The following is a 27,246-nucleotide window of genomic DNA, read 5'->3' on the forward strand; positions in this document are numbered from 1 at the left end:
GTATGACATTTTTGTTTTTTGAATTGCATTACAGAAAATAAAGAACTTTATCACAATATTCAAATTTTCTGACAATCCTGTATATGATGGAAATGATGATAGTTAACATGTGGTGTTACATTGGCATGTGAGGTGCATTCTGATTGGAGCATCAGTGTAGTTTGGCGTTTGTAGACTCATGTCTATCTGTGGTGTTACTCTTAGTTGGTTGCTTGTCTTACATTTATTTGTAGTATGAGTGTTGAGCATGTACTTCAGCAATACGTTCATGTAAATCTATGGTCTTCATAACCATAGTAAATTTCCCTTTTTTTACTGTAAAATGTGGGAGCAGGGGGGCACTTCAAGTGTGGTCACCCTGGGGCACCACACCGAGTTAATCCGGGTCTGCATGTAGGAAATACAAATGTGCAAATCCTGAATTATATTGCTGCTTTTATTAATGTTTTTAAACATTCAAAATTACACACAGTTGGTCTATACATTTTGATTTTTTTTTTGTCAGGACAATGAAATACAAGAAAAATATCTCAAAATGAGCCTTGAATACAGAATTCAAAATAAGAATCATTGAGGAAGTTAATGATTTATCAGGGTTAGGGTGTGGTTTATTGGTTTGCTCTCTCTCTCTGTCGGTCTGTTGTCCATGAGTCTGAAAAAAGAATGGAAAACGACTGCCCCGACGCCAACTTTCAAATATATAAAAAAGGTTTGTTACTATAAAAGAAGGCATACAACAGACTGCAGAATCTGAGCTGTTAACCCTAAAACACCTTGGTGTATCACAGATAAACTCAGGTTGTAATTTAAAGGGGACCTATTATGTCATCTAATACCTATTTTAAACAGGCCTTGAATGTCTTAAAAACAAGCTTTTGATTGTTTTTGCTAAATAAATGAGAAATTCAGTCTCTAAGCCATGTCTTTATCTTCCCCGTTTCTAACCTCCTTCTCTATGTGGGATTCTGAGTGGGCGGGGAGGCTATGATAATGAGACACTGTTCTGATTGGCTGCCTGACGCGAATTACGCGATACACCGCTACGAAAAAATGGCAGAAGCTCCGGCCGGCGGAGTTAGTTGTGGGCGTGCATAAATCATCCTAATCAACCCACACAACAAAAGAGAAATAAGAGGTTGAAATTCATTCGGAGTGCATTTGCCCTACAACGACCGAAGTTAGCATTTAACTAATAGCAGTATGATGCAGTGTTGAAACATCCAAAGTATGACTGTTTTCTGAAAACTGAAAACGGCTTTACTATAAGTTTGGTTTGAACCTCGGCGATCCAAACCACACTGTTGCCAGATGCTTTGTGTTCGCATCTTTCCAGCTATGTTAGGTGCTAACACAGTTGACAACAATGGTGTCTGGAAACGCAGTCCAGATGTGTTAGGGTCTGTGGGTGCCGATCACGTTCAGCTCACAAGGACATCTGCAGTCACAGTCAGTAATCTACTATCAAGTCAGTCGTCTGCTTTGTTTTGATTACAGTGAGCTGTTAAAAGGTCATCTGACACTGTCAGAGTCACTGGGAAGAACTGGGTTTATGATGAACCCCATGTGAGGCTTTTTTTCTTATCAAGCCCACTTTGGATTAAAATGCTATAATGCTATAACTTCTCTTCCTTGGTGTTCACCGTGTTGTTCAGACCTGAGCTCATTCAGTTTGGCCCGGTGGAAATCTCAAATGAAGAATCCATGCACGGTCTGACAGTTCGCACTCTTCCACGTGCTGCTCTTTCTACTTGCGTGCGTCTATAAAGGAGCGAATCCCAGACAGCCAGTCAATAACTCGCTGCAAAACTTTGCTGCGACTCAGCCAGAAGGAGCAAGTCACCGTAAGCATCATCAGCCTCGTCCAGTAAAGATCTGAACTAGTGGAGCTGAAGTCTAATTTCTCAGGAGGAATACCGTTTGAAGAGTGCAAAAGTTCTTTCTTTTTAGGTCAGCAATTTAGATCTTTGGTCAACATACACTTTTTGGCTCAAATCATTAAAAATTAAGACCAAATATCAAAGTTAAAAGATCAAATGTATAAAATGTACCACTCAATAAAAGAGACATGTTGATGGCTTTAACATTAATCTGCATTTTCTTTTAATCCTCAATAATGGAACATTGTTATAAAATGTTAAGAAAGGGAAAGAAACATGAACTGATGCCTTTCAGATCCCATCCATATATGAGTCATTAAAAAGTTCTTCCTAATATTGATTTTTGGATTACAGAGTGACCTTTCCACAACTTCCTCTATTTTTCTCTCACACAAATACACACACACACACACACACACACACACACACACACACACACACACACACACACACACACACACACACACACACACACACACACACACACACAATCACAGTCATGTGCAGGAGTTCAATAATAAAGAAAGGGCAGCATATATTACTATAGCTGAAATGCTAACACCTTTGAGATCACGGATGAAAACAATCAAAAATGCATGCCCGAGAGTGAAAAGGCACACCTTTCGGTAAAGCGCTAAATAAAGTAAATATATAATGTGAAACAGTGTGAAGACACTAAAATGGTGTCAGAACGAAAGGTGAGAGTAATTTCATCCTATTTTCAAGTGCTTTTAACAAAGGTAGATAGGCAGATTGATGGTGTGGTGTAAAGGTGCGTGCACTCATTCATGCATGCACACATATATGCAATCCCCATGCAGAGGTGAGAAAACAAAAGGCGACCCGCAGCATTTAAAGAACTTTCAGGAGGGAAGCATCAGATCACATGAGGCTCTTATCGCTGCAACACCTTTGGGCTCCTGGTGTGACAGCTCTAATGTGCCTAAACACAAGGCAGCCTAGAATGAGCTTTAAGAGGAAGATAGGGAAAGGAGTGGGCAAGGGTATTCATAGAAAGGATTTTTGTAAGGGCTCAGGCTTTATTCACCTATTTTTCCTGCACTTAGATCAGCTGAAAGCCAAGAACCCCCTCACCCATAAACATAAAATAAAATAAAGGATTCTGGATATAAAACACGACTAGACACGAATAAGAGTTCAGGTACCATGACTAACACTGCCCTCTGCTTTTTGCAGACCCGGGCTTAAATGGCTCTTAAAAGAAATGCTTTTCCTTCGGAAACTCCTTCTGTCTGGTACTCAGCAGGAGATTAAACAAACATAAAACAGAACTGTTTTTATTTGGACTTTCATTAGCCAGCGGTTTCCAGACATCAGAGAGGTTGAGCATTTTATATGTTGGGTATTACGTGTGAATCTTCAGGGCTGACGACCAGCGCCGAGGCTCTGATGCGAGAGTCTCTCTTCTCCCGGTTCTGTTTCAGCCTCCGGAGCACGGGAGCGCTGCTGCTCTCGGCTGCCCAGGGACCATCAGCTGCTGCAGGGCCACATCTTTCTCCTGGCTGGGGGTCTGGCCAAGACATCAGCACATACTCATGTTAGGCACGAATCCAAAAATGAGAACACGCTGTAACACTTAAGTTAGAAAGAAAAAAAAGATATTCATTTAGTTTATAAATATTGTAGTTAGTTGAAAAGTTCAAGTTCCTCTTGCCCTGGAAGTGACCTGATGGTTACTGTGCAGTCTTGTTTCCTTGTCATTCCCTTTTACCACATAATGATATCTTAAAAGGTCAAGTATCACAGTGACTGGTTGAAAAGCTGTTTAAATGATCCTATCCAAACTTTTATTTTTCCTTCTTTTTTCACATGAATACCTCCCTTTTTTTCTATCGATGGACCGAGCAGAAAACTGAGCAGAATTTGTTTAAACTTTTGTGAGCTCCTCATGTTTCCTGGATGCTTTGGCCTGACAGACTCATGACAGAAACCACCAGTTCTCACAAGAGAAGTTGATTTAGCAGGAGCTGCTTTTATCGTAGTGAGACACTGATGTTGAGAGACAATTGTCTGCTTACAAGCTTACATGGCAGCTTTAAATGCCCGATAAAAGACCAGACAGACAAGTCAGAAGTTCAACCTGGTGAAAACTATGCTGGATTGTCACAGATCAGTCATGTAGAGTCAACTAACATTGATGTATCTCCTACACTTTCATTTATGATGGTTGATAACAGGCTAAATCATGTTTTAGCAGCTCAATAAACATATATCCATCGAGACATGCTATTTTCAACTGAAGTCCCGAACAAATCACTAGAGTTTATAACCACTTAGACAGCAATATACACTGACAGTAATAATAACCATTATCCATTTAATAAAAAAACTAAAACTAGACTTTTGACACCCAGGGCAGGACGAGGCAGCGCACCCTGTGTTTGAGTTGAGGACAATGAGTCCTGATTATCTCCCATCACTTTCCTCCTCCTCTGCAGCACCAGCAGGAGCTCTGACTCGCCAACATTTCGTCCGATCCCCCTCCTAGAAGGTACTCTGCGGTGACTCTGATGCTTCATGTTCCCCTGGTGTGTACAATTGTAAAACACGCATCAAGAGACGAAAGTCTTTTGTCTCTACAGTGCAGATAAGAGCAGCGTATCATCAGTTACCAGTATTACTTTGAGCTCCATGACGGCAGATTTTCTGTTTTCACTTCTCTGGTCCTATGAGATGAGTTGATATTTTAAAAAAAACAAATTACCAGTCCAATTAGCAGAGGTGCTTGATTGAACTGATAAGAAGCAAAAGATAACTGACCTTCCAGGAGCTGTCGTCGTCCTGCGAGCCAAAAAAGTGAGATGATTGTCATCAGACAAAGTCTGGGAGTTATATTTTTTTAATTCCCACTTATTAGGGACATTTTTTTTGACAGTAACATCATCTAAATGTCTAAAGCTTAAATCCATAATATTTTCTTTTTCTACCTGTATTTTTTGGATGGGCCTCAAGGAAATGCCTTTCTTTATTCTCTCCATCATTTCATCCACTGCCTTTGCCTTCATGTCCAACAAGGGTGCTGGCTCTTAAAATAAAAACAAAATGACAACATACACCTTATGGGCTGCAGTACGTGTAAATAAAGTGAGAGGATGGATGTAATCAAATAAAAAACTGTTTTTAAAGCAACCCGTATGAATAATAGTTGAAGTTCAGTGTGACTGGGAGACTCACTGGTTTGGTCAGCTGGATTTATGCAGGTTTGTCTCCTGCTCCTCAGGAAATCTTGTAAACTAGGCGGAGAGATAAAAACCAGAGGTCACAGCCTTCATATCACAGTGCCATGCACCAAAAACGATCTTATAACTCTGTGTTTACATTTTTCTGTCAGTACAAGATTAAAAAAAAACAAAACAAGTAAAATCTCAAATAGTATTTCGACTTTTACTTCTTTCATTCAAGGAGAAATATGCATCTTAAGTGAGACGTACTTAACGGCAGGAGTGGACGGGGGTGGAGGTGGAGGTGGAGGTGGAGGTGGAAGAAGAGATTTTTCCCCCATCAGTTCAACAGTTTTATGCTCCTGGTTCGGTATTTCTTGCAACTGTTTGACTACGCAGGGAGCAGACACAGGGAGAGCTTGTCCAGATATTACAAGATCACAGTGTTCAACGTCAAATATCAAACAATGCAGTCTTATCGTAACATGGAGTGAAAGATGAGATGAAGCAGTCCTTTATAGGTCAAAGACAACTCAGATACAGATGAAGAGAGTACGCTTAATACGGAAATTGCTCTAACAGGACAAGATTTTACTGAGAACAACCTAGAAAGTACAACTTCCAGAGACTCCTGAGGCTTCGGGAATGAAGTTATGGACACAAGTGTCATCTGCAATGGACCAGAAGAAGAGAGGAGACTATTTGAATCAGTTGCTTCACAATCTATCCAAGACTGGAACCCTACAGACAAGCTTTTAGAGGTGTGAGTAGAAAAGCTCATGTTTTATCGTTAGGTTACAACATTCAACCACTAGAAGGTACCAAGAGATGCTTGTATTGTCTTAAATAGTTTGTACCTTCTTCCTGCAGCTGTGTGGCATGTCTATGAGCTTCAGACAGTTGGGTTTCCAAAGTCTTCCTCTCCCTCTCACTAATCTCCAGCTGCTCTTTTAGGTTCTGCAGCTCAGAGATGACACCGCTCTGCTCCACAGCACCCTTGCTCTGCAGGAACGAGAGAGACTGAGAGACCGTGTGCTGATAGACCAGGAAAGCATTCTGCTGTACCATGACACTCTCTTGCTCACCTCCTGGTAGTAGCGCTGTATATCACACAGGGCCGTGCTGACGTGGGATATTTGCTCCAGTGCCTGCTGGAGCTGCAGCTGCATCCCGGGCTCTGAGCTACACGTCCCCATCGTGTCCTGTGTTTGGGCCACCTTCTGCTCCACTATCATCTGAGGAAGCAAACAACACATTTCAGCCAATCTTTAAAATCATCTGCTTCTAAGAAAATGGGAAAAGAAAATGCATTAATCACAATGAAGCCCCATTATGAAGTGAGCTGAATTGCTGGTTGTAGATTTCCTCCCACCAGGAGGTTGTCGCGATGCAAAGAAAATGTTTTGAAACGGGCGTTTGATTGAACAATGGCGTGGAAGCTGTTATTAGCCATCAGCTTCATTGTTAAGTCCTAACAATGTAAACAGGATGACTTTTCTGTGAGACAAAGCGTCATTATTTTTCCATTATGATAAACAAAAAAATGAAGCCTTGCCACAATTCACTCTCGAATGATTTCCTCAACAGTGTTACAGATAAATACAGCAGTTGTAGTTAATAACTGAATCTGAGAGCTTCTTAATCATCAGAGCATTGTAAATAAACCCGCCGTTCTTCTGCAAGAGCTTTTACCACAGATTGTATATTGTGATAAAAGTGATAAATGAATATGTGCGATACAGTCCCGCTTAGAGTTACTGGCTCCTCAGAGCAGTCAACAAAAATGACTCATAATTAACCAATTTTGTGTCATCTGAACATTTTAACAATATGTCCAAAGCTACCAACAAAACGGCCAATAGCGAAATAAAAACAACAAATGCGAAATGATAAACTGCTAATTTTCTTTTGCACAACATTTAGCAAAACAATGGGAGGCTTTCAAACCTTTTCTGCATCAACCTGGAAACTTTTCTGTTAGCTGGTAGATGACGCTATTCAGGTAGTGGTCAAGGTTTTCTAAGATTTGCAGGACTTATTTATTGATTTATTTATTGATTAATTTATATATTGATTCATTGATTTATTTTACAGTTCCCTGCTGCTCAAACATACCTGATTGGATCACCATCAGCTTGTCATCAGGGTCTACACAAGTCTGTCGATGGTCTACATTTGAACCAGGTGCGTAGAGTAGGAAGACATCAAGGACCAGAACTGAACATCCTTGATCTAAATCTAGCTTAACTCTGAAACAGTTTTATTCTGAAATGCCTCAGTGATCATTATCGTTTATTATTTGATATATCTAATATCTCCAGTATCATAGGCCGCAAAAAAGCCCCAGAGCATGATAAAACCTCCACCGTGCTTTAATGTAGGGCTTCATTTGTCGTCTATACGCTACATTTGCTGTTTGTGGATTCTTACTAATGTTTGATTTGACATTTTAGTGTTTCAGTTCTGCAATGACACCTTCCTTGGCTTAAAACGATCCTGTTTTTGTGTTCTGTGTGTAGCATTAGTTGAATGAAGCACTTCTAAACTGCCCTGGGTCATCCTGAGGCTCTTAAGATGTCTTGTGAAGTGATTTTTTTTTTTATCCCTACAAGCTAGAAAATACTTTCAAGACTTCACTGAATCAAATTCTACTCAACGCCAGGTTCTGCTAGAAGGGTTTGTGACTTTGAAACAAGTTCATGGCAGGTGAACATTTGAAAAGGGGATATGAGAACATTTGCTAAATGTCTCAAATCCTGTGGAACGGTTCTGTTTTTTGATAATGGGATTTGTGATGTTCTCATTCAACTCTCTGCTCGTCACCACTGAAAAAATTCTAACTGGACATAAATCAGTCCTCTCTCATTCTTTAACATCATTGATTACTTGCTCATTTGCGCTTAGTTTTGTTTCAAGAGATGATCATGGTCAATTAAATAAAGGCTATCATTGTAGCCAGGAGGAGTTTTAGCAGTTTTTTTTTCATATTTTTGCAGGTTTGAAAAATGTTTCCATGTAATTTTCAGTTTGCCGTTTTTTTCATAATTAAAAAAAAAAACTGTAATTTTTAGTTTGCACATCATCGTCAATGATGATGTCCTCACTCCATGAGACAATAAACTTCTGCACTCTATTCATAGTGGGCTCAGAAAGTACTTTTGAGATAAACTTTGTGAACATGTTTTAAAGCATATCCGAGAACAGGAAGTGTAAAAAAAGAATTGGTTTTCATTTCTGTGATACCACGTTGAGGACAAACAGCGGGTTTGGTGAGCTCTGTGTCAACAACACACAACACAAGGCTTCGCACTGCAAATTACACCGCTCTGATCTTTGGTCCCTCTTCAGCGGAGAGCAATTTCACACAGCAATTAGCACAGTTATTTAATACATACACACCGCAGCACAAAGGGACAAAGACACACGTAAAAAAAAAAGCTCCAAATTGTTTCCTGTTTGAGGATCTGCATCATTATACCACCCTGCACCACAGAGAAGAGGTGCGAATGGTTGTTGTTTTCAAAACACATGAAAACAGACAAATAGCAGTGCACAGAAGAGGCATTCAGCTCAGGGGGGTCTTTTACCATGAATTGAGAGTAAAAGGGCTAAATTGTGTGGGGAGCTGGGGGTCCTTTTGACAGGTAAGGACCCCTGCGAGGCAGCCCATTGTGCGCCTGTCCGGTAAATGGAGGACACTGTGCACAAAGGCAACAATTGCTATATGCTCGGCAAAACATAAAGGTGTCAGGCAAAGACAGGTTGTGCTTAAAGTGCACTATTCTCCAGCAGCAGCAATGATGAGCGCTAATTATGGGAAGGGGCGGGGCCAAATGAGAGGGGAAGGGAGAGGAGATGTTTTGAAAAGAAAAGCCCTCCATTTAAAGAACAGCTGGGTGTGTGTAAGGGTGTGTGTGGATTTGTTTGGGTTTGAGGATTTTAAGTGAATTGAGTTGTTTTCCCTGCTTGTGTGAAAGTGTGTGTTTGTGCTTTTGTCTTGTGAGTGTGAATACCACGTCTCATTGATAGTCTGACCATCAGTGTTAAAAACGGAGAATTGAAATGCGCCCTGCCGTCGTGCCACCTCAGCTGCTCTCACACAGCAACACAGCATGCATGTTTCTGAGGATGTCTGTCCCTCCTGTCTGTCCCAGTGTCCCTTTGCTCAACTATCCCGAAGGTCACCCTTTCTACCTGTCAGCCCCAGTATCTATAGGTGTGAATGTGTGACAAAAATATTATGTGCATTGATGAAAACACACACACACACACACACACACACACACACACACACACACACACACACACACACACCTGCTGGGCAAAGTCTTCAACGTATTGCCGGAGGCCCTGCTCCAGCTCCAGCTTCTGAGACATTTCTGTGAACTCCTCTGAGACGAGCTGGGAGACTGGGGATGCACACACACACACACACACAGTTATTGATTAGTGACTTAATAACATTCATTATGTTTTCAATTGAAAAAATAATCACATTTTAGTAGCTTTTATGGTTCATCTACAATAAATTAATTCAGCATCACATTCAAATCACATTGTGAAGTAAAGCACTGCCTCACATCTTAGCGTACTTCAATTAAAACAAATTGCACAGCAAAATGTTTGTTTGCAATTTGGGCAAAGTGATTATTTAATTGCTGAAAAAAAAGATATTAAATGAGGAAAGACCTTAAGACATAAGAGACATGTTTGCCATTATGTGACATTGTAAAAATAAAACACATTTTCTAATCAGAAAAAAATGCATACTTGAATTTAACAGTCAGCCTCAGTCTAGTGATCATGGGACTGTACCTCGTTTGATTTTATTCATGGTCTTGCTCTGTTTGCTCATCTTCCTCAGAATGGCCTCTTTCTCTTCAACCTCCAGAGCGAGCTGAGAGAAAACAGCAGTGTTGAAGTTGTTTCGTGACACACACACACTCACACATGGTAAATGTGTCAGAGAACAAAGATTTGTATTTGGTCTTTGAGACTTTCTCTAACCTTGACAATAACTACTTGGGCAAAAAGATGTCTTCACACAGCAATTTTTATTTCAGGGCTGTGTATGCTGATCCAGATCCCCCACAACATGAGTAACACCCACCCACACACACACATTCAGACACACACATTGTATTGACTTCTATTTATTTTGGACAAAATAATTCTATCTTCAATCCAACTCGGATTAATATGATTCTCTCTTTTGTTCTGAGTACGACCTAGCTTTTGTTGCCACAAAGACAACCAACCCTACAAGATTAGAGTTCATGAAGGCTAAAAGACTAAAGAATAACAAGGACTCACACACACGGCTGTGTAACTTAACAATACCTGCTCTCTGAGCTGGACCTGCACCAAGTTCAGTTCCTCCACCTGTTGCTCCAGCTGCAGGTTCTGAGCCAGTAAACCGTCCACCGAAGCCTGCAGCGCTAACACACAGACAGAGATTGAGGTGCTACATTACTTTGTCATTTAAAGTGAAATTGTTCCCAGTGTGTCTGTCCTGTTTTCCTGCAGTGTCGCACTAGTGCTGTAGCTTCTGAGGCATAAACACTCGCCTCAGGGGTCGCCAACAGACAGCAGGTGGCCCAGGGCAAGATTTCTTCAAGGTTAAGAGGCTCAACAAGAGCCAAACAACAGATACTCACATCAGATTAAATGCAAACAAAGTTTTCAACTGAGTTTGAAGGATGAAAATAAGATTATGTAAGCAAATCCAAGATTGAGACATTTTCCCTGCTGTCCTTCCTCAAAATGAGCTAAATCATATCAAATGAAAATGAAAACAATTGATGCAGTTTTATGTACTTGTGTGCATTTGCTTAAGTGAAAAGCATATACAAATGATGGCTTTTTGACTAATTATGATGATGTGATGTGATGTGATGTGATGTGATGTGAGTGATGTGACTGGCATGGGGCCATCTTACTGGGTCATAGCAGTGGACTGGCCCTCTTACCCGATGAGAAGCCTGCGCAAGCTTGGAGTCATTGTCTGGTTTTATTTCAACCAGCTAAATAAATAATAATAAAGAGAAATTACGTTTTGGTCATCTATCACCTAACTGCTACAAAAACAATCACATTATCTTTGATAGCCAACTTCATTTCAGCAAGTGTGTTAGCCTTTTTTCAATTAGAAAGAAAAAAATGAAAGTCGGATAAACAATCATCCCAGTAGAAAAAGACAAGCTAAAGGGTCTGTTGATATTTGAAACAAAACATCAACAAAACATGGAGAGCAAATTCTTCCCTCCCTCCAGTGCCCTCAGACAAATCCCGCCCCATCATGAGGCCTCTACGCCCATTGTCCACTTCATGTCCACGAGCAGAAGCACAAATCTTTTACCTCTGTTGGTGACTGGCTGGAGCACCATTTGTTACCATGTGTTCAGCTTATAGAGCCAAGGCTGTGTAAGAGGTTGTTTTGTTTTTGGTTTTCTTTTTTTTTTTGGGAGGAGAGGGGGGGGTAACAGTGTAGTCATAAAATAAGAAACTAGCAGATGGTAAAGAGATAATTAATGTAACAAAAAGTGTCCTGGATTAGAAATCATGTAGAACCACTCACCCTACCAAACTGTTTCAAAGTTATGCAAATGCACCAGACTCGTAGGGTCCAACAGGAGAAAGAGCTGGCTTTTTCAAAATGTACTTCCCTCGCTCAGTGCAATAGACCCTAGATGTTGACTTATGGAGGGTAGACTCATAATATTAAATCTTCTGACCAAATTAAGACTAATGCTGGATTCTCACAGCTGCGTTTTGTGCGTTATCTGTGTCCATCTCATAGACTTTGAAAGGGGTGATGTCTTCTGCTGCCAAAATAAATTGGGGGTTGCGAGTATTGCATCCATCAAAAACTAAGTTTTCCTGCTTCATTGCATGTGTCAGCCAACCAAGATGCAGCTATACAGCTGGAGCTGAGCAAATGAACTTGTACAAGAGGAGGGTCAGAAGTGAAAGCATCAGCCCAGAAATTCAGCCCTCTGCCTGCCTTTCTGATGAACAGAATACACCCAAAAACGACGGCTGGCAGATCACCTCCATCATACATAGCCGCAACGCTGCTGTGTGAATCCAGTGTAAATCTTTCCTGAAGCTTTAATGCAGGTTATGCCTGGTGAGTCTTTGCTTACATAAGAAAACTAAACGCATCCAGGCTTCTTCTGGTTAAGCAACTCAGCTGAGAAACCTTTGCAGGGCAGATCAATGAGACTATCACATTGTCTTCTATCACTTTTAAAATCCAGGGAACAAAAAGTAAATACAAACTGGTTGGAATCATGTTATAAGTGCTAACCTGTGATCTTTGCTTGACTCTCGAGTAGCATTGTCTCTTCATTGTTGACCTCGCCGAGATCAGCCACATCACCATCAACTGCGTCATTAGTTTCTTCATCAAGCGTTACAAGATCAAGGTTTTCTGGCAGCTCTTGGATCAGCGGCATCAGCATCTGGCTCTTCCTTTTCAGAACTTTGTTCTCTTTACTCACCTAAGCAACACAGGAGACAGTGGCTGAGAGATGTGGTCAAGGAAAGAAATGGAAAAACAGTGTTTAGGAGATTTACCTTGAGAGCCAGTACTTCTGCATTCTCTCTGCAAGCACGTTCAATCTGGAACTGCATCTCCAACACGTTCATTTCTTTCAGGAGCTGATTGGAAACTAATGGCGAAAAGAGGACATTCATCATAGTTGCACAGGTGTAAAACACATCTGAACTGGTTAAAGAGTGGTAACCTTTCTAGAACCACAATACTATTTAGAAAACAAAATAACAACAATAAAATGCAACAAAAGGGTAGAAAAATACTTCTTGAAGAAAATAAATGCAACTTAAGTGGTGATAGACCAGTCAGAAGGGTTTGTGAGGGGTCAGGGTGCAGAGTTTGTGATGGCTGAAGACAGAGGAGGGAGGGAAAGGAGCTTCCTGACAGACTGGTGAACAAAGCTGTCCTTGGTTATTGGGGTGCAAGTCCTTAGACTCCAAAATATCTTTCTAGATTGGAAAAGGTGGAAAAAGCTTTGAGGGGTGGTTGTGGTCTCTGACATTAACGAGTGCTTTCCTATACATTCCCTACTATTCCATGAACGATGAGAGAAATGTACCTTCATTCAGATTCACAAGACAGGTTTGGAGTTGGTAGAGCTTCAAACCATACCGCTGGTCAGGACACTCAACTCAGTAGAATAAACACTTGATGGATGGTGGAGCTTTAGGTCTTCAGCTTTCTTGGCTATTGATGTAGTCTTGTTTTCCCAGAGGAAGATCCTCTACTTCATGTACACCGGGAAGGGCTCACTTGCTTGACAGTATAGTTGATGGTCAGAGGACAGAAGACTCTTCAAAAGTCAACAATAATCTATTTCATCTTCACCAAGTTGAGAAAGAGATTGTTGTCACTGTACAACTTGCTTAGATAAACAGGATGGCTCGTACAGCTGTCATGCAGTTTTGCTCATTGTCGTCGGTAATGAAAGCCACTACAGTTACGTCGTCAGTGAACTCTATGAAGAGATTGGAGCTGTGCTCTGGTGAACAATCGTGTATTAACAGGGTGAAGATCAGGAGGCTAAGTGTACATCCCTGAGGCACCTCAGTGTTCAGAACTGTCAAGAAAAGTGAAGGCTGAGTGTACAGGAATGGAAATTGCATCTACAGTTGACCAATTGTCCTGTAAACTGGTAGGGGTCTAGGGTCTAGGGCAGGGGTCGGCAACCCAAAATGTTGAAAGAGCCATATTGGACCAAAGACACAAAAAACAAATATGTCTGGAGCCGCAAAAAATGAAAAGTCTTGTATATATCTTAGAATGAAGGCAAATGGCGAGAAAAAAGTTGAAATGTTGAGAAAAAAGTTGAAATCTCGAGATTAATGTTGAAGTGTAATCTCGAGAAAAAAGTGGAAATGTTGAGAAAAAAGTTGAAATCTCGAGATTAATGTTGAAGTGTAATCTCGAGAAAAAAGTCGAAATGTTGAGAAAAAAGTCAAAATGTCGAGAAAAAAGTGGAAATGTTGAGAAAAACTCGAATTGTCGAGAAAAAAGTAAAAATTTTGTGAAAAAAGTTGAAATGTCCAGAAAAAAATTTTCTTCGAAATTTTGAGATTAAAAAAGGAAAAAGGAAGAAAAAAAGAGAAAAAAAGGAAAAAAAGAAGAAAAAAGAAGAAAAAGAGAAAAAGAGAAAAAAAAGAGAAAAAAAAGAAATAAAAGGTCAAACATTTTTGAAAAAGCTCCAGGGAGCCACTAGGGCGGCGCTAGAGAGCCGCATGCGGCTCTAGAGCCGCGGGTTGCTGACCTCTGGTCTAGGGAGACTGGATGTCATGTGCTGCTTGACTAGCCATTCAAAGTTCTTTATGATGGGTGGAGTCAGTGCAACAAGATGGTAGTCGTTGATGTTGGAATGAGCGCAAGCTTTAAAGTGTGTAGAAAAAATAGCCTGCCTCAGAAAGGTGTTAAAAATGTCTGTGAGGACATTTCTAAGCTCTTCTTGAACAGTCTTTTAGCACAAAGAAAAGTATTTTGTCTAGACCAGCTGCTTTGTGGGAATATTTTTTGAGAGATAGCACTGTCCACACTGGCTGGAGAAATCTGGTCAAGGGGAAGAGGTGATGTGGAGCAGCTGTGGAGCAATTTCATCCAGAGAAGTTGTTGAGTAAATTAGCAGAGGGATGTTTTCACAGGTCTATGATGCCTGCTTATATATAGTCTGCAACAGTGTTCTTTGTGAACTCTTTCTTGGCTTTTCTGATCTATTAGTTCAGCATCATCTCGGGCTCTGAAGGCAGCCTTCCATCCCCCCAGTAACCTGTGGACCTCTTCTGGCAGCCATGTCTTCTGATTGCCTTATTTAATGATAGTCTTGATTTCAGTTACATAACCACCAAATGTGTTGGTACAAGCTGTAAATGACTGTGCTTTCCTCAATATTAGCGTGGTGGTTCTAGGTGGGTGCCTCTTAAAATACGTCAGTTTTGCGGTGGCAAAAGCAATCTGAGGAAGATGGGAGCATCGACTCTCACCTGTGATCCGTGTGCTGGCATAACAGTAATGTCTTCAGTTGTTTTTTGTTTTTTTTCATTTTCCTGGAAATGTTGTTTTTTGTTGTATTTTTTTTATTTATTTAATTTGTTTATTGTGTTTTTGCTTGTTTTGCCCGGTCTTGCTAGATTTTGCATCACTGGGCACAACAGTGAGATCAAACATGTGGAAATAATGAACAACTAAAGAGATTTCTCACCTTCCTCCAGTTCAGCCAGCCTCTGATTGGCTTCATCCCTCTGGTTTTCCAGGATTTCATACTATTCAATTATTACAATCAGGAGAAACAGATCCATTTTTGTCACACAAAATTGATGCAGCTCATTTTTTATCCATATTTTATTTCATTATCAGGTAGTTTACATTTTCAATCAAGTGATGTAATCAAATTGCTTCATCTTCATGCAAAACAAGATTGTTTAACTTATATTGTTTCTGACTTTTAAATGTTTTAAATTAAATGGGATTAAATTTAAGACCCCCCCCACCCCGGTAATACCTGAATATCTTCCTCATCTTCAGAGGACAAATCACTTTCATCTTCAGAATCTGTATTGAGAAATAAATCATTTTATTAGTTGTTGTTTTTTTTTTGTTCATTTGTTTATTTATTCACTGGAATGTGTTTAACCAGGCTGGCATTTGTGTAAAAGTGAAAGTGCAATAACATTTGTCACAATAATAACACACCAGTAGAACACAATAATTGCAACACTGGTGACTACAGCATGCGTGATAAAAGGAAAGAAAGAGATAGCTCCCTTTTCTTCTAGCTATGGGAGAATTCATTTTTTTCACTGTAAACAACCCACAACAAATGAAATGCTGTAGAAATGCAAGCACTAATCTAAATCTCTGACGCTAGGAAGTATGAAGGGTTTAGTAGTTATCACTGTTGCCTTACAGCAAGAACGTTTGTGGTTCAATTACCAGGTCCAGCAGGAGTCTTTCTGTGTGCTCTCCCTGTGCTTCCTCCCACATTAAAAAAAACCTCTATGTTTGTGTTGTGGCAGGAAGGATATCTAGCCAAATGTGCATAGAGGCAACCGCTCCAAGAGGCATTAATCTGAAATGGTTGAATATGTGACTCCCAAAATAATCTGTTTAAGATGGGTTTTGGGATTAAGACAAATGATGAAACACTTGATTTTTTGCATCCAGGCTCCAGTCTAATGAATCTCAATTTTTAAGGCACACATAGAGTTCCCCAACCATAGAATCAGCACATAAGAGGTACTGTGGGGAGGTGGGATTTTAAGAGAGGCAGCAGGTAAGAATGTCTGAAATGTTGAATGCCCTAATTTATATTTCCAAAGGTGTTTCTACACTCCTGTTGAATGAGCTGTATTAGCTTGGCCAATATTGTAAATAGTCAAGATTAACTTCTTTGATCTTGCATTTGCATTAACATTCATTGATTCCATATGGATTTTATATTGTGTATTCCCGCATTTTAACTTACTAACAGAAAACCGGGAACAAAATATTGTACAAATTGCATTCCCACTGTAATTTTAACAAGGAGGAAAGTGTGTTTTTCTCTTCTAGATCCTCCACGGTATTAATCTCTTTTCTATTCCACTGGGTGAAAGTAGTATCTAACATGGGAAATCATTTTCATTGCATTTATGGCGCTGACAAGACAAGAGATAGGCAATGTTTTCCAGAACTGGATTTTGGAGATCAGTTTTAATTAAAGTTTTTCTTCATATAACAAATACTTTAAAACTTTGAAAGCGTTTCTTCAAATAAGTGAGAATATTTCCTAGTTACGCAGATTCCAAGATGTTTAAATTTGTCTGTAGCTACTCAAAGAGGAATTTCTGATGACAAGTAAGGAAATGTAAGCCTGTTGTCATAATCTTTTTTTCAGTTTATTCTTTAACCCCAAACTATACCAAATTGATCTATCATGGATACCAATGGAGGGGTAGTGGTTTGGGGTTTTGTAATGTATAACAACGCATCATCTGCATGAAGGAAATGATTATTTTTGCATGTTTTTGGTAGTGTAGCAGTATATATCTGGATTAGATATAATGCTCTTAACAAGTGGGTCTATGGCAAGTGCAGCTATTGTGGAGAGGATGCATCCTTGACCCTCCCCCCAATGAAGATAACATTTTGGCAACAGGAATAATTAAATATTGTTTCAACATCCAGATTTGTGTAAAGAAGAGTGACATTATTGGGTTTTGGCATCTGAAAAGAGTGTTTAAGCCAAGACAACCAAAGATCCAAACTTCCTGTCAACGTGACTGGAAGAGGAAGTTCAAAATGCTTCTTGGTGAAAAAAACAGAAAAACAGAAGTGAAATCACGGGAGGATCTTATGAATAGGTTTTTGTTTCTGTGGCAATACAGTGAGTCTCTGAACACAGAAAGTTTGACATTAAAGACAGTTTCTACCAGCTGTTCCCCTCTACCCAAAAACCTGAGATTTGCTAGTTGTAAAATAAGAAATTATTATTCTATCTTGTTGAGAGTTAGATGGCAATTTTCAAATCTAGACACCGCCCATCTGAACATTTTATCATTTTTCCTCATTTTTGGAGGATTAAATAAGACATTAAGCTATGTTTCTGAAACTAATTGGTAGGTTTTCTTGTGTCTTCGTCTAGACAGACTGGATGGTTGTCTTTGTGATAAGTTAAACAACGTTCTCATCTAATTTTTGGCAAGAAAGTGAACAGCACATTTACAAAATGTTTATCAATTCCTTGGACAATTAAGACTAATATGTTTCTTGTCAAAATGAGTAAGAATACATGAAGTTTAAACTGATGGAAAACATGAACATGGTGTTTATACTGTAAGCTAAGCTAAAAGATCAAATAAGAGTACTGTGGTGGTTGTGTCTATCTTTATATCTAACTTCTAATACAAATATGCACATGAATAGAAACATAAATAAATATTAGTTTTTAGTTATGACTAAAAAATGACAAGAAAACCTGAAAAGCATGTATTGAAAAACAAAAACAACAAGTTAAGACAAAAACAAGCTGGAAGGAGCTCCTTTTTGAAAAAGGAGCAGGAAGATTATCTTCTTGATAGTGCTTGACGTTTCTCCTGGAGACTTAATCTGTCTTTATATTATTTTTCCTTTCATTCTGAAGTGCATCCCAAAGCATTGTTAACATTTCCCGAATAGTTGTTCATGTGTAATGTACTCCAGTTATTTGATTGACAAGGCAAGAATTTCACAATCATCTTGAAAAATTAGAAAAATCTGCATGATGAATATCTTCACAATATGAAAGAAATGTATCTGTGATTACGACTTTTTCTACTTTAATAAATGATAGGAGTTATTACAAAATGCTACCATTCTCAGTATTATCTTAAATATACATTATCATTTCTTACCAGCAGGTGCATTGTCTTCATCCTGGAGCCACATCCTGCTTGTTGGCAATGTTTTTAAGTTTTAGCCCTTTACGAAGCTGTATGCGAAGATGTATGCAAGAACAAACAAAAATGTGTTTCTCTCCACGCAGCAGGAAACTAATGTCAAAAGAAGCAAGTGGAATTTTTTCATAAACCCTCCCCCATCGCCAAGTTACAAAAATGAGGAACTTACTTCTAACAGTGGAAAGAAAATCCTATTCATCAAGGGTGTTTATTTTATTCATTTTTTTTGTTTAAATAGTGATATTTGCAGATTTTTGCTTTTGATGTTACACACACAGGCTGTGTGAACTCCAATCCCCCCACCTCTACTCCTCCACCCCTATCCTCTTCTCATATGGTGAAAAGTGAAAAATGTATCCTCTCTCCGTGAATGTCGTCTCTGAGGGCTGACACTGTCTCCCCGCTGCAAGATCAATGTCACTCAGGCAGCTGCGGGAAAGTAAAAGCTGCTTTTACTCCTTTATTAGCATCTGGGCTAAAGTTCATGACCTATGAAACATCAGCCACCTGCCACAGGAACAGCATTTCTGGGTAAGGATTCAGCGGATGATGACGTGGGTGGCAACCATGATGCTGATGACACACATTCCTCCACCATCAATAATTAAGACTCTTCAAATTCTTTATCCCTCGTTCCCGTTTTAATTATTCACCAGCCTTCCAGAAGGTGATTTCTAGTAGTACGCTGAGAGTTTAGTTTGGGGTAAGTACTACCTGCATTTAATTCTCAGTTTTTGATTTAGCTTGGCTAATGTTCCAGATGGATGAAGCTGATGCTGCAGCGCCAGACGGAGATTAGAATCTTAAAGGATAATGTTTGTGTTATGGGTTTGGGTTTTTGTTTTTTTTTGTTAGAAAAAAAATAAAAATAGAGAAAAACAGAGCTATAAAGTACAGCCATGTTAAAGAGAAAGTGCACCACTTTAATTTACAAGGCTTTATAATCATAGCATCCATCCATCCGTCCATGCAGCTTTCCATTATCTACTTTATTCCCGCTTCTTCTTACTCAGGGTCACATGGGTCTGGTGAAACTTGTTCCAGCTGTCTTCAGGTGAAAGGCAAGGTTTCATTGGTTGCCAGTTCCTCGCACAACTGTATCATAGCATAATACAAAAGTAAATGAATAATTCATATGCTCCTTCCAGGTCTGAAACATTAAACAAATATGGCCTCAGATGGACAACAACATATGATCCCATGTTCATTTTTATTTAGGCTTGCTTGTTTTAGAGCCTTCTCTGCTCCAACACAACGCTGATTCACATGATGGATCACCTGCCATCAACATCAGCACAAGTCCGTCAGTGAAACGTCTAAAACATGAAGACCGGTGAATCTGGATTGAAGAACGTTTCCATATAAGTGTGGAGTCTAGTGGAGCAGGGGTGATGACTGGGGCTGGTTTTGCAGCCACATGACCTGGGCATCTTGCAGTCACTGAGTTCACCGTGAACTCCGCTGTACGCTATTGTATTCACAAGTCAAATGTGAGGCTGTCTGTCTGCCAACTAAAGCTGGGCCAAAACTGGGTCATGCAACGGGACAACGATCCCAGGGACACCAGCAAGTCTTCAAGAGAATGGCTGAAAAAAGAATAAAGTTGTTTCAGCGACCAAGTCAATGTCTTGACTTCAACCTGATTTAAATGCTTCAGAAACCAGTGCTAGTGAGCCTCAATTAACTGAAGCAAAGTTGCAAGGAAGAGTGGGCCAAAATCCCTTGCCAACAATGTGAGAGATAGATGACATCATACAGAAAACTTCCGGTCATTGATGAGGTTGAGCCTGGTTCTAATGTTGATGCCACAGTTTCTGTATTTTGGCTTAGTTTTAAATGTGTCATTAGATCTATTCATCAGGTCTGTTCATCTGAAGCCTTATTTATCTTATTCTGAAAGCTGGTTAGAACCAGATTAATTGAAAAGTAAGACCTGAGAAGTGAAAGATGAATACGTAATTTTTCCACGTGGCTCAGTGTGACTTAATTAAAGGCCTTGGAATTTCCTGAGCGGTTCATCACTGTATTTTTTATCATTTACGTAATTCAATCGACAGGGGAAGGCAATTTTGGCATCAGTTGCAAATATTGCACATCATTTATTTAAGGCGGAACAACAGCCCACTGAGATACTGTATGCTTTTTGGGATGTCATCAAAATAAGAAAAAACCTGGGATGGTCTGGAGATATAAACACAAAACAGGAGCAATTCCTACTTTTATTGACTTGAATTTCAAAGAAAACATTATAAATCTAAGATAGTCAAATTATTCATAGTGTATTTCAATAATCACTGAAGGGAAACGATTTTATCCATAGGGAAGTCAGTCAGTCAATCAGTACAAGATTTATTGTATGAGCTTTGTAGCGGCCTGCGGTGCAGCAGACCTGAAGAAGACTGACCGAAGACTTTCTGTTGCGTGATCACCATGTTGTGTGGAAGAAGGGCAGTGTTGTCTGTTGTGTTTTTCATTTTATGCAATATTCTTCTCAGCACAACCAGCTCCAAGAGCTCCGAAGTGGTCCTCAGCACAGAGCCAGCCTCCTTTTCCTTTTTCATTTTATTTATCACATACAACATCTTGCTGCAAACACTGATAAAGCTTCAGTGTTTATCACCAGTTAGATCTGTTGTCCAGCTGAACACCCTGGTCTCCGAAGCTCCTCTATGATGAAAATTGTGTTTGGCTTATTCCTGGTCTTCACAAAATCCACAATCATCTCCACTGCCTCATCTTACATTCAAGATATTGTACTGTAGCTTGTTGGCGCCACCGCTGCAGAGTCATCTGAGTATTTGTGGAGATGACGGGTGTCTGAATTGCAGTTGAAGTGTGATGTGAACAGAGTGAAATGGAGCAGTCAGCCAGCTACTACTGCTCTGTAAAATCAAATAAACCCTTCAAAAGGTTTAACTTAACTCAGACAAAATAGATTTAATAGTGTAGCTTCTGCAGTCTAAAATACTGTACAAGATGATCTACTTAAGATTTAATGGTAATTGATATACTGTATGTAAGTACATTTTCTTAAAGAAAAAAAATGTCCTTACATTCCAACATTAAAGTCAATAAACCTAACTAATCCATTGACTTTAGCCATTTGTGTCTTATAATATGTCCAACAGTGTAAAAAAAACATTTTTTTTAAGAAAATAAGTTGAATAAATTGCTTGCTTAGATTCAGCAGAAAACCTCTTCATTTTTTACACTGGCTTCAGTACCTCTTTATTTTTATTTTCATATCAAACGAAAAGTGTTATCAACTCTTTATTCTTAAGAAATAAAAAGGGCAATCTAAGAAAATAAGATTCAATAGTGTGCTTTTCAATCACTTCCGTTGCACACTTGGATGTGTTATGAAGCTGAAGGATGAAAAGCTGCTGTTATTCAAGGTTGTGGCATCCTTCTGATTTCACGAGACTTTTTCTCTCCATGTGTTGCTCTCTTTTCTTTTTTCCATGTGTTGCTCTCCAACATCTCCAGCAGCACGTCACTCAGGATTCCTGACCATCTTTATAAAGCAGGACGGTCAGCTAACAGTGTGGCCATGTGTGGCATTTCTGACAATATCACACATTATTATTATTATTTATTTATTGTCACAAAGACCAAAGAAGAAGACTGGGTTCATCCAATTCATATTCTATAGTCATTATCTTAACTAATTATTATTTTAATGTAATTTATTGATTGTGTACTGGTTTAATATCATTTTTTCCTTTTTTGCATTTTTTCTGGGCAAGAATTATGCACTCATAACAAAACACAATGTAATTAAAAAAAACAACAACAACTATTGCACACTGCAGTGATAACCATGATAATGTTTGCAGGAGAACAGATAATTGGTCGAGACTGAATAACTCTCCAAGCAAGAGTTTACTGTGACCTCCCTCAGAATGGAGCATAGCTTTAACCCTTTAAGTAGTTGCAATAATATTAGTCGTAATTACTTTCCATGAAGAAGGCCATGTTCCTGGTTGTCCTGGTTGCATCTTAAACGGATGAGGAAAATTATGGACGGCATAAAAACAACAGTGGTGTCTTAAGTTAAACCTGTAGCTTTTTTGTAGGTTTTTTTATTTTGATTCGCTTTCTTTTTTTGTTTTGTTTCATGTTTTTTTTTAACGGAAAAACAAAAATGTTTTGGCCTCTAAAATATTGTCACAATAATAAAACTTTCGTTTTTGTTATTTATGATTGATATTTGGATTCAGTTTCTTGTTAAATCAAAAAAGTTGACAGATTGCTAGAGTTATTCAGCAGGCCTATACTGTATATTGCGATGCCTTAAAATGTGAAAGAGGAACCGTTTTGACAAAGTGAGAAACGTCCAAAGAGCGCGCAGGAGCGTCTCCCTGCAGCGCGGCCGCAGCGCGGCTGCAGGAGCGGCTGCAGGAGCGGGTTTCGGGCCGACGCCTCCGGGGAAACGCAGCGCCCGAGGCGCCGCTAATCCCGGCTCTGTAGCGGCTCTTTGGGCGAGGGGGAAGAAAATGAGAAAGAAAAGTCTCGAATCTGTTGTGTATGAGGAAACTTCACGTTTCCAGTCGTGTAACTGCAGTGTCTCCCCTCCTCCTCCGTCCAGGGCCAAGAACAAGAACCCGGGTTCAATGGGACTAATTCACGCACTCACTGCGACTGAAAGGCTTTTAAACGATTCTCGGTTGCTGAAAATACGAATTAACCTGTATGAATTTGATTTTAAAATTAAAATAGAAGACTTTTCGTTTGTTTTCAGTGTAAGCTTAGTTTATTTTATTATTTTCTCTTATGGGAATTAAATGGTTCACGTGAAGAGGATCTGATTATGAAAGTTCAAGTTAGCCATCATGTGCCAGCATTAAGCAGACACTCCTGCAGACTTCCTCAAAACTGTGCATCAAATAATCTGACCCGAAAAAGCCCATAATTTCTGGTTAGTGGAGGCTGTACACTGAGAGATTCGTTCAGCAGCACAGCAACAAAACAACAACAGAATGATGATGAGCTTTAGTAAATCCATGGCTGCCTTCCCTATTTTCTCTGAGTTTACATAGTGGGTGTTTTAAAGACTGGTTCCTCTATTCATATTTTTTTTATTTGCTCTAACCACTTTTACACACTGTCTATTGGCCACTTTCAAAAGCAAGTACTTTACAGAGTTTTTAAATTCATTTAAGAAGTTATTAAACTTGAGACTAAATAAAAAGAAATGGGGGGAAAAGTGGTGGAGAAGCTGAAAAACTGTATGATCTGTTAATGGCTGTGTGACATTGCCTAATATTTCATTAATCAGACAGATATGACTAAGTTTAAAAGGGAGGCATTGCTATGGTAAAAGGCATGAAGCAGCAACAAGGACCCAATTAAAAGACGGCATCTTTCTAAAGCATCTTAATTGCTCTTTACAACCGTTTGGAGTCCCCCATTTTTCCTCTTCTCTCATTAGCATCCCGGACATGATTGGCTCAGCGATTCACATACCTGTCATCCTGAAAACCTCAACCCTGGCAACCCCTCCCTCATCTGCATCCACGCATGTGACTCTTTAAAAAAGCAGAGTGTTAATGAAGCAGCGAGGACTGCAGCGGCTTCAGCTTGTTTCATAATTCTCGAAGCAGATTTGGGCCGAGGTGACAGATCATTGGATTTCACCACCACTGATCTGATGTGTTTTTGAACCGAGGGAGGGCTTTGATTATGCCCCCGCTGCATATGCAGTCCGTGAAATTAACAAAATCTGTGTAAGGGAGAAAGATTATTAGGCTCAGAGTACAGAGACACAAACAGGAATACACACGCACCCACACACACCTATGTGCACACACACGCACCCACACACGGACGAAAGCGCACTCACCTGTTCCGGCTCTGGCCTACTCAGCACTAATGACTGTGTGATTGGATTATCCCGGCTTTTAGCAGCACCACAGCTGCAGCAGACAGAGAAGCTACCCTACTTAGGTCAGGCCGGGGTCAGCGAGAGGCCAGCGGGGCCGTGACCTTTCCGAGGGACGGGTCCTTCGGCAGGAGAGCAGAAGAGGAAGTGAATGAACAATTTCGAGAGACAAATCTCTAAGAGAGAGAGGTTCTGTTTTTTTGTTGTTTTTTTTTTAGCTCACTGGTGACAGATTGGATTTCTGGAAGTTCACTGAGGAGGATGCCAAAATTAAAGGGGAGCAGGAAAGAAGGCGTGTGTTTGTGGAGGGAGATGGGATGTGTTGTGACAGAAGAGCCTTGCAGACACTGCTGGCCTCCTGGTGACTCCACTGTACGCTCAAAACACAAACAAACAAAGCTGCTTCATACACTTTAATGCAAAACTCTCAGGCTTTTTTTTCCTCCCTCACACATGCCTTGTTTTCTTTCACAAATGGTGCTTCGGAGCCCTTTTGATTTGTCCAAACAAGCATCATCACTTGTTTGTGTTTACCTCAGAGCAAAAGGGCACCTGAACTCTCCTTTAACTTTCTAACCGTTTTTACATGAACTTATTGGGGCCATGATTACAGCTTGATATCATGTCATGAACTTTAGGTTTAGCTTGTATCCTAAAGTTCAAGGTTTGAGGTTGCAGATGTAAATGAAAGAGCCTAGGCATTTCTTTGATTTATTTATTCTTTTAGTGACAACAGCGATCTCTTTATTCAGTCCCCTACGGGGGGATTTGTCTCTGCCTTAGTTTAGCCCAAAGTGTGGTGGGGTGCGTAAGTGACAATATTCCTCTGTGACTATCACACACTCATATCCACGCTCGCTCATTAGTAAATATAAGACGGAAAGAAAAAGAAAATCCACAAATATGATCCGGCTACTGCTGCTATTGATCATCCTGACAACTTTCAAGGACATGACAGGATCAGCAGGTCGAAATGTGCAAATGCAGCACTCTGAAATACAAATCTGGTGTTACTGTTAATGCCCATAAGCGGGTTTTGTGATGCTCCTGTCCTCTGCGCCTTCTGTGAATAGCTCGGTATTTGACTAATAATAAAATCTAACACCAAATCTGTGGTTAACTCAGTGTTTTCATGTTTTCTTGCATCATATTTCCCACTAAGGATATTAAAACATTATTTTGCATCTAGTCAAATCGAACAGTATTTATATATATATATATGTATATATATATATATATATATATATATATATATATATATATATATATATATATATATATATATATATATATCCACTGTATTTTATGAAATCATTAAATATTAATAATTGAGGAAATTAATTGAGGAAATGTTTTAAACATGATGCTTGAAACAGATTCTTTGGTTTTACTTTAAGGGCACATTCTGAACAGACAAATGGATTTAAATGCACATATAGCAAAATATAAATTCAATTTACAAATGCATCTTTCATTGAAAGATTCTGCTGCAACATTTTTAGCCACTCTGGGCCTCGTGTGCATTTGTTTTAAAAGGCTTTCATTCATTTTGAACAAATTGGTGACTCCAGACACAACACTATATTGGAGGGAGGAGAAAAAAATGTATACATTATTTTTTCACGAAGACAAATGTTTAAAGATATATATTTAAATTTATCATCACTCTTTCACAAAGCATTCCCTTGGTTTTCTCGTCCATGGATTTCAGCTGTCTGATCTATTCTTTTATGTAGCTTCCTTTTTTTCCAATGGAGTTTACTTCATAGTGCAAATGCTAGAATTGATGTTATATTTTTAGATGTGTATTTTGTCTTTTTCAGACCAGTATAAGTTAGTCTGCAGTTTTTTGCCGCACCTAGGCGCTCAAACCCCGACTGCAGCTGGCTGTGTGGGTGCCTCCTCTCTCTGCTCTGTAGGTGTCGCTCTAACTCTGTCATCTGCCACTTGTTGCTCTGCTTCTCCTCTTCAACAGGTTCTTCTTTCTGTCTGCTCAGCTCAAAGTCTTCAAAAAAGTTCAATGTTGTCATTATACCAGGAAGAAGAATGTGTTTGTTTGCAATCATGCCTTTGCTTGTGCGTGATGTTTTACACACAAGCAAACAATAGATTCAGGCGGAGACCTGCCGCCTGAACCCTTTGGTGTGTGTGATGTGACTCAATGAAAATAAAAAGTCTTCACTTACTGTACGCCCAGCAACACCCAGCAACACCCAAGATACGCCGTCAGAGTCGTCAGTCGTTGGTTTATGACCAGTGATGGCGGCTACGTCGCCGTCTCACAGTGATGATGTCAGAGAGGAAGCCGTCTGTTGAACCCTGGCACAAAGTGGTACCAGACGGTCGATCACCGTCTCAGGGGCATAGGAGAGGCGGAAGCAGGGTGTCTGGTCATGACGGGCACGCGGTGACACCGTCTGCAGCTGAACACTGAGCACAGTCTGAAGACTCGTCTGGGTGAGGGTCAGTGATGACGGTGACCTACAGAATAAATCAGCATAATTCAACCTGAAATATTTCATCACTTCACCAGGGTGTGGTCCTCCTCTCGCTCAGTGATGACTGGAACCAGCTCCATCCCTGCACCACCTTGAACAGGACAAAGTGTGTAATGAATGACGGATGGATGGTTTATCATTTTTCTTTTACGAATGATAACACTCTGATGTCTGATCATGTCATCTTGACTGCTTCCCATTTATTCTTTATAAAGAGAAAACTAAGACAAAACTAAGGCCCTGCGAGACCACATCCAGCAGATCCAGGTTGGAGAAAGATTAAGACTGGGCAGAACATGAGCCTCCCGGGTTTGCTGAAGAGATTAAACAGATTTTTAAATGAATTT

The 27,246-nt window shown here is 39.8% G+C and overlaps 1 protein-coding gene across 3 annotated transcripts; it reads right to left on the reverse strand.

Annotated features, from left to right (window-relative positions):
* Positions 1–434: 434 nt before the first annotated feature.
* On the reverse strand, positions 435–26,678 carry shtn2 (shootin 2). 3 transcript variants are annotated; one of them, XM_061710475.1, is made up of 18 exons: positions 26,588–26,678; positions 24,363–24,523; positions 15,607–15,656; positions 15,307–15,367; positions 12,638–12,732; positions 12,369–12,561; positions 10,400–10,497; positions 9,875–9,956; positions 9,374–9,468; positions 6,145–6,294; positions 5,917–6,061; positions 5,330–5,450; positions 5,073–5,131; positions 4,826–4,923; positions 4,659–4,679; positions 4,511–4,564; positions 4,273–4,423; positions 435–3,408 (listed from the first exon to the last, which is right to left on the reverse strand). In XM_061710475.1, the coding sequence occupies exons 5-18, from the start codon at positions 12,707–12,709 to the stop codon at positions 3,230–3,232; spliced, it is 1,518 nt and encodes a 505-aa protein (XP_061566459.1). In that variant the 5' UTR covers positions 12,710–12,732; positions 15,307–15,367; positions 15,607–15,656; positions 24,363–24,523; positions 26,588–26,678; the 3' UTR covers positions 435–3,229. The 3 variants fall into 3 exon arrangements, with proteins under 3 accessions (XP_061566459.1, XP_061566458.1, XP_061566457.1); XM_061710474.1 differs by lacking the exons at positions 24,363–24,523; positions 26,588–26,678 and adding an exon at positions 23,987–24,023; XM_061710473.1 differs by lacking the exons at positions 24,363–24,523; positions 26,588–26,678 and adding an exon at positions 18,476–18,599.
* Positions 26,679–27,246: the final 568 nt, after the last annotated feature.

The sequence above is a fragment of the Cololabis saira genome, chromosome 20 (genome assembly GCF_033807715.1).
Source record: "Cololabis saira isolate AMF1-May2022 chromosome 20, fColSai1.1, whole genome shotgun sequence".
Classification (NCBI taxonomy): Eukaryota; Metazoa; Chordata; class Actinopteri; order Beloniformes; family Belonidae; genus Cololabis; species Cololabis saira.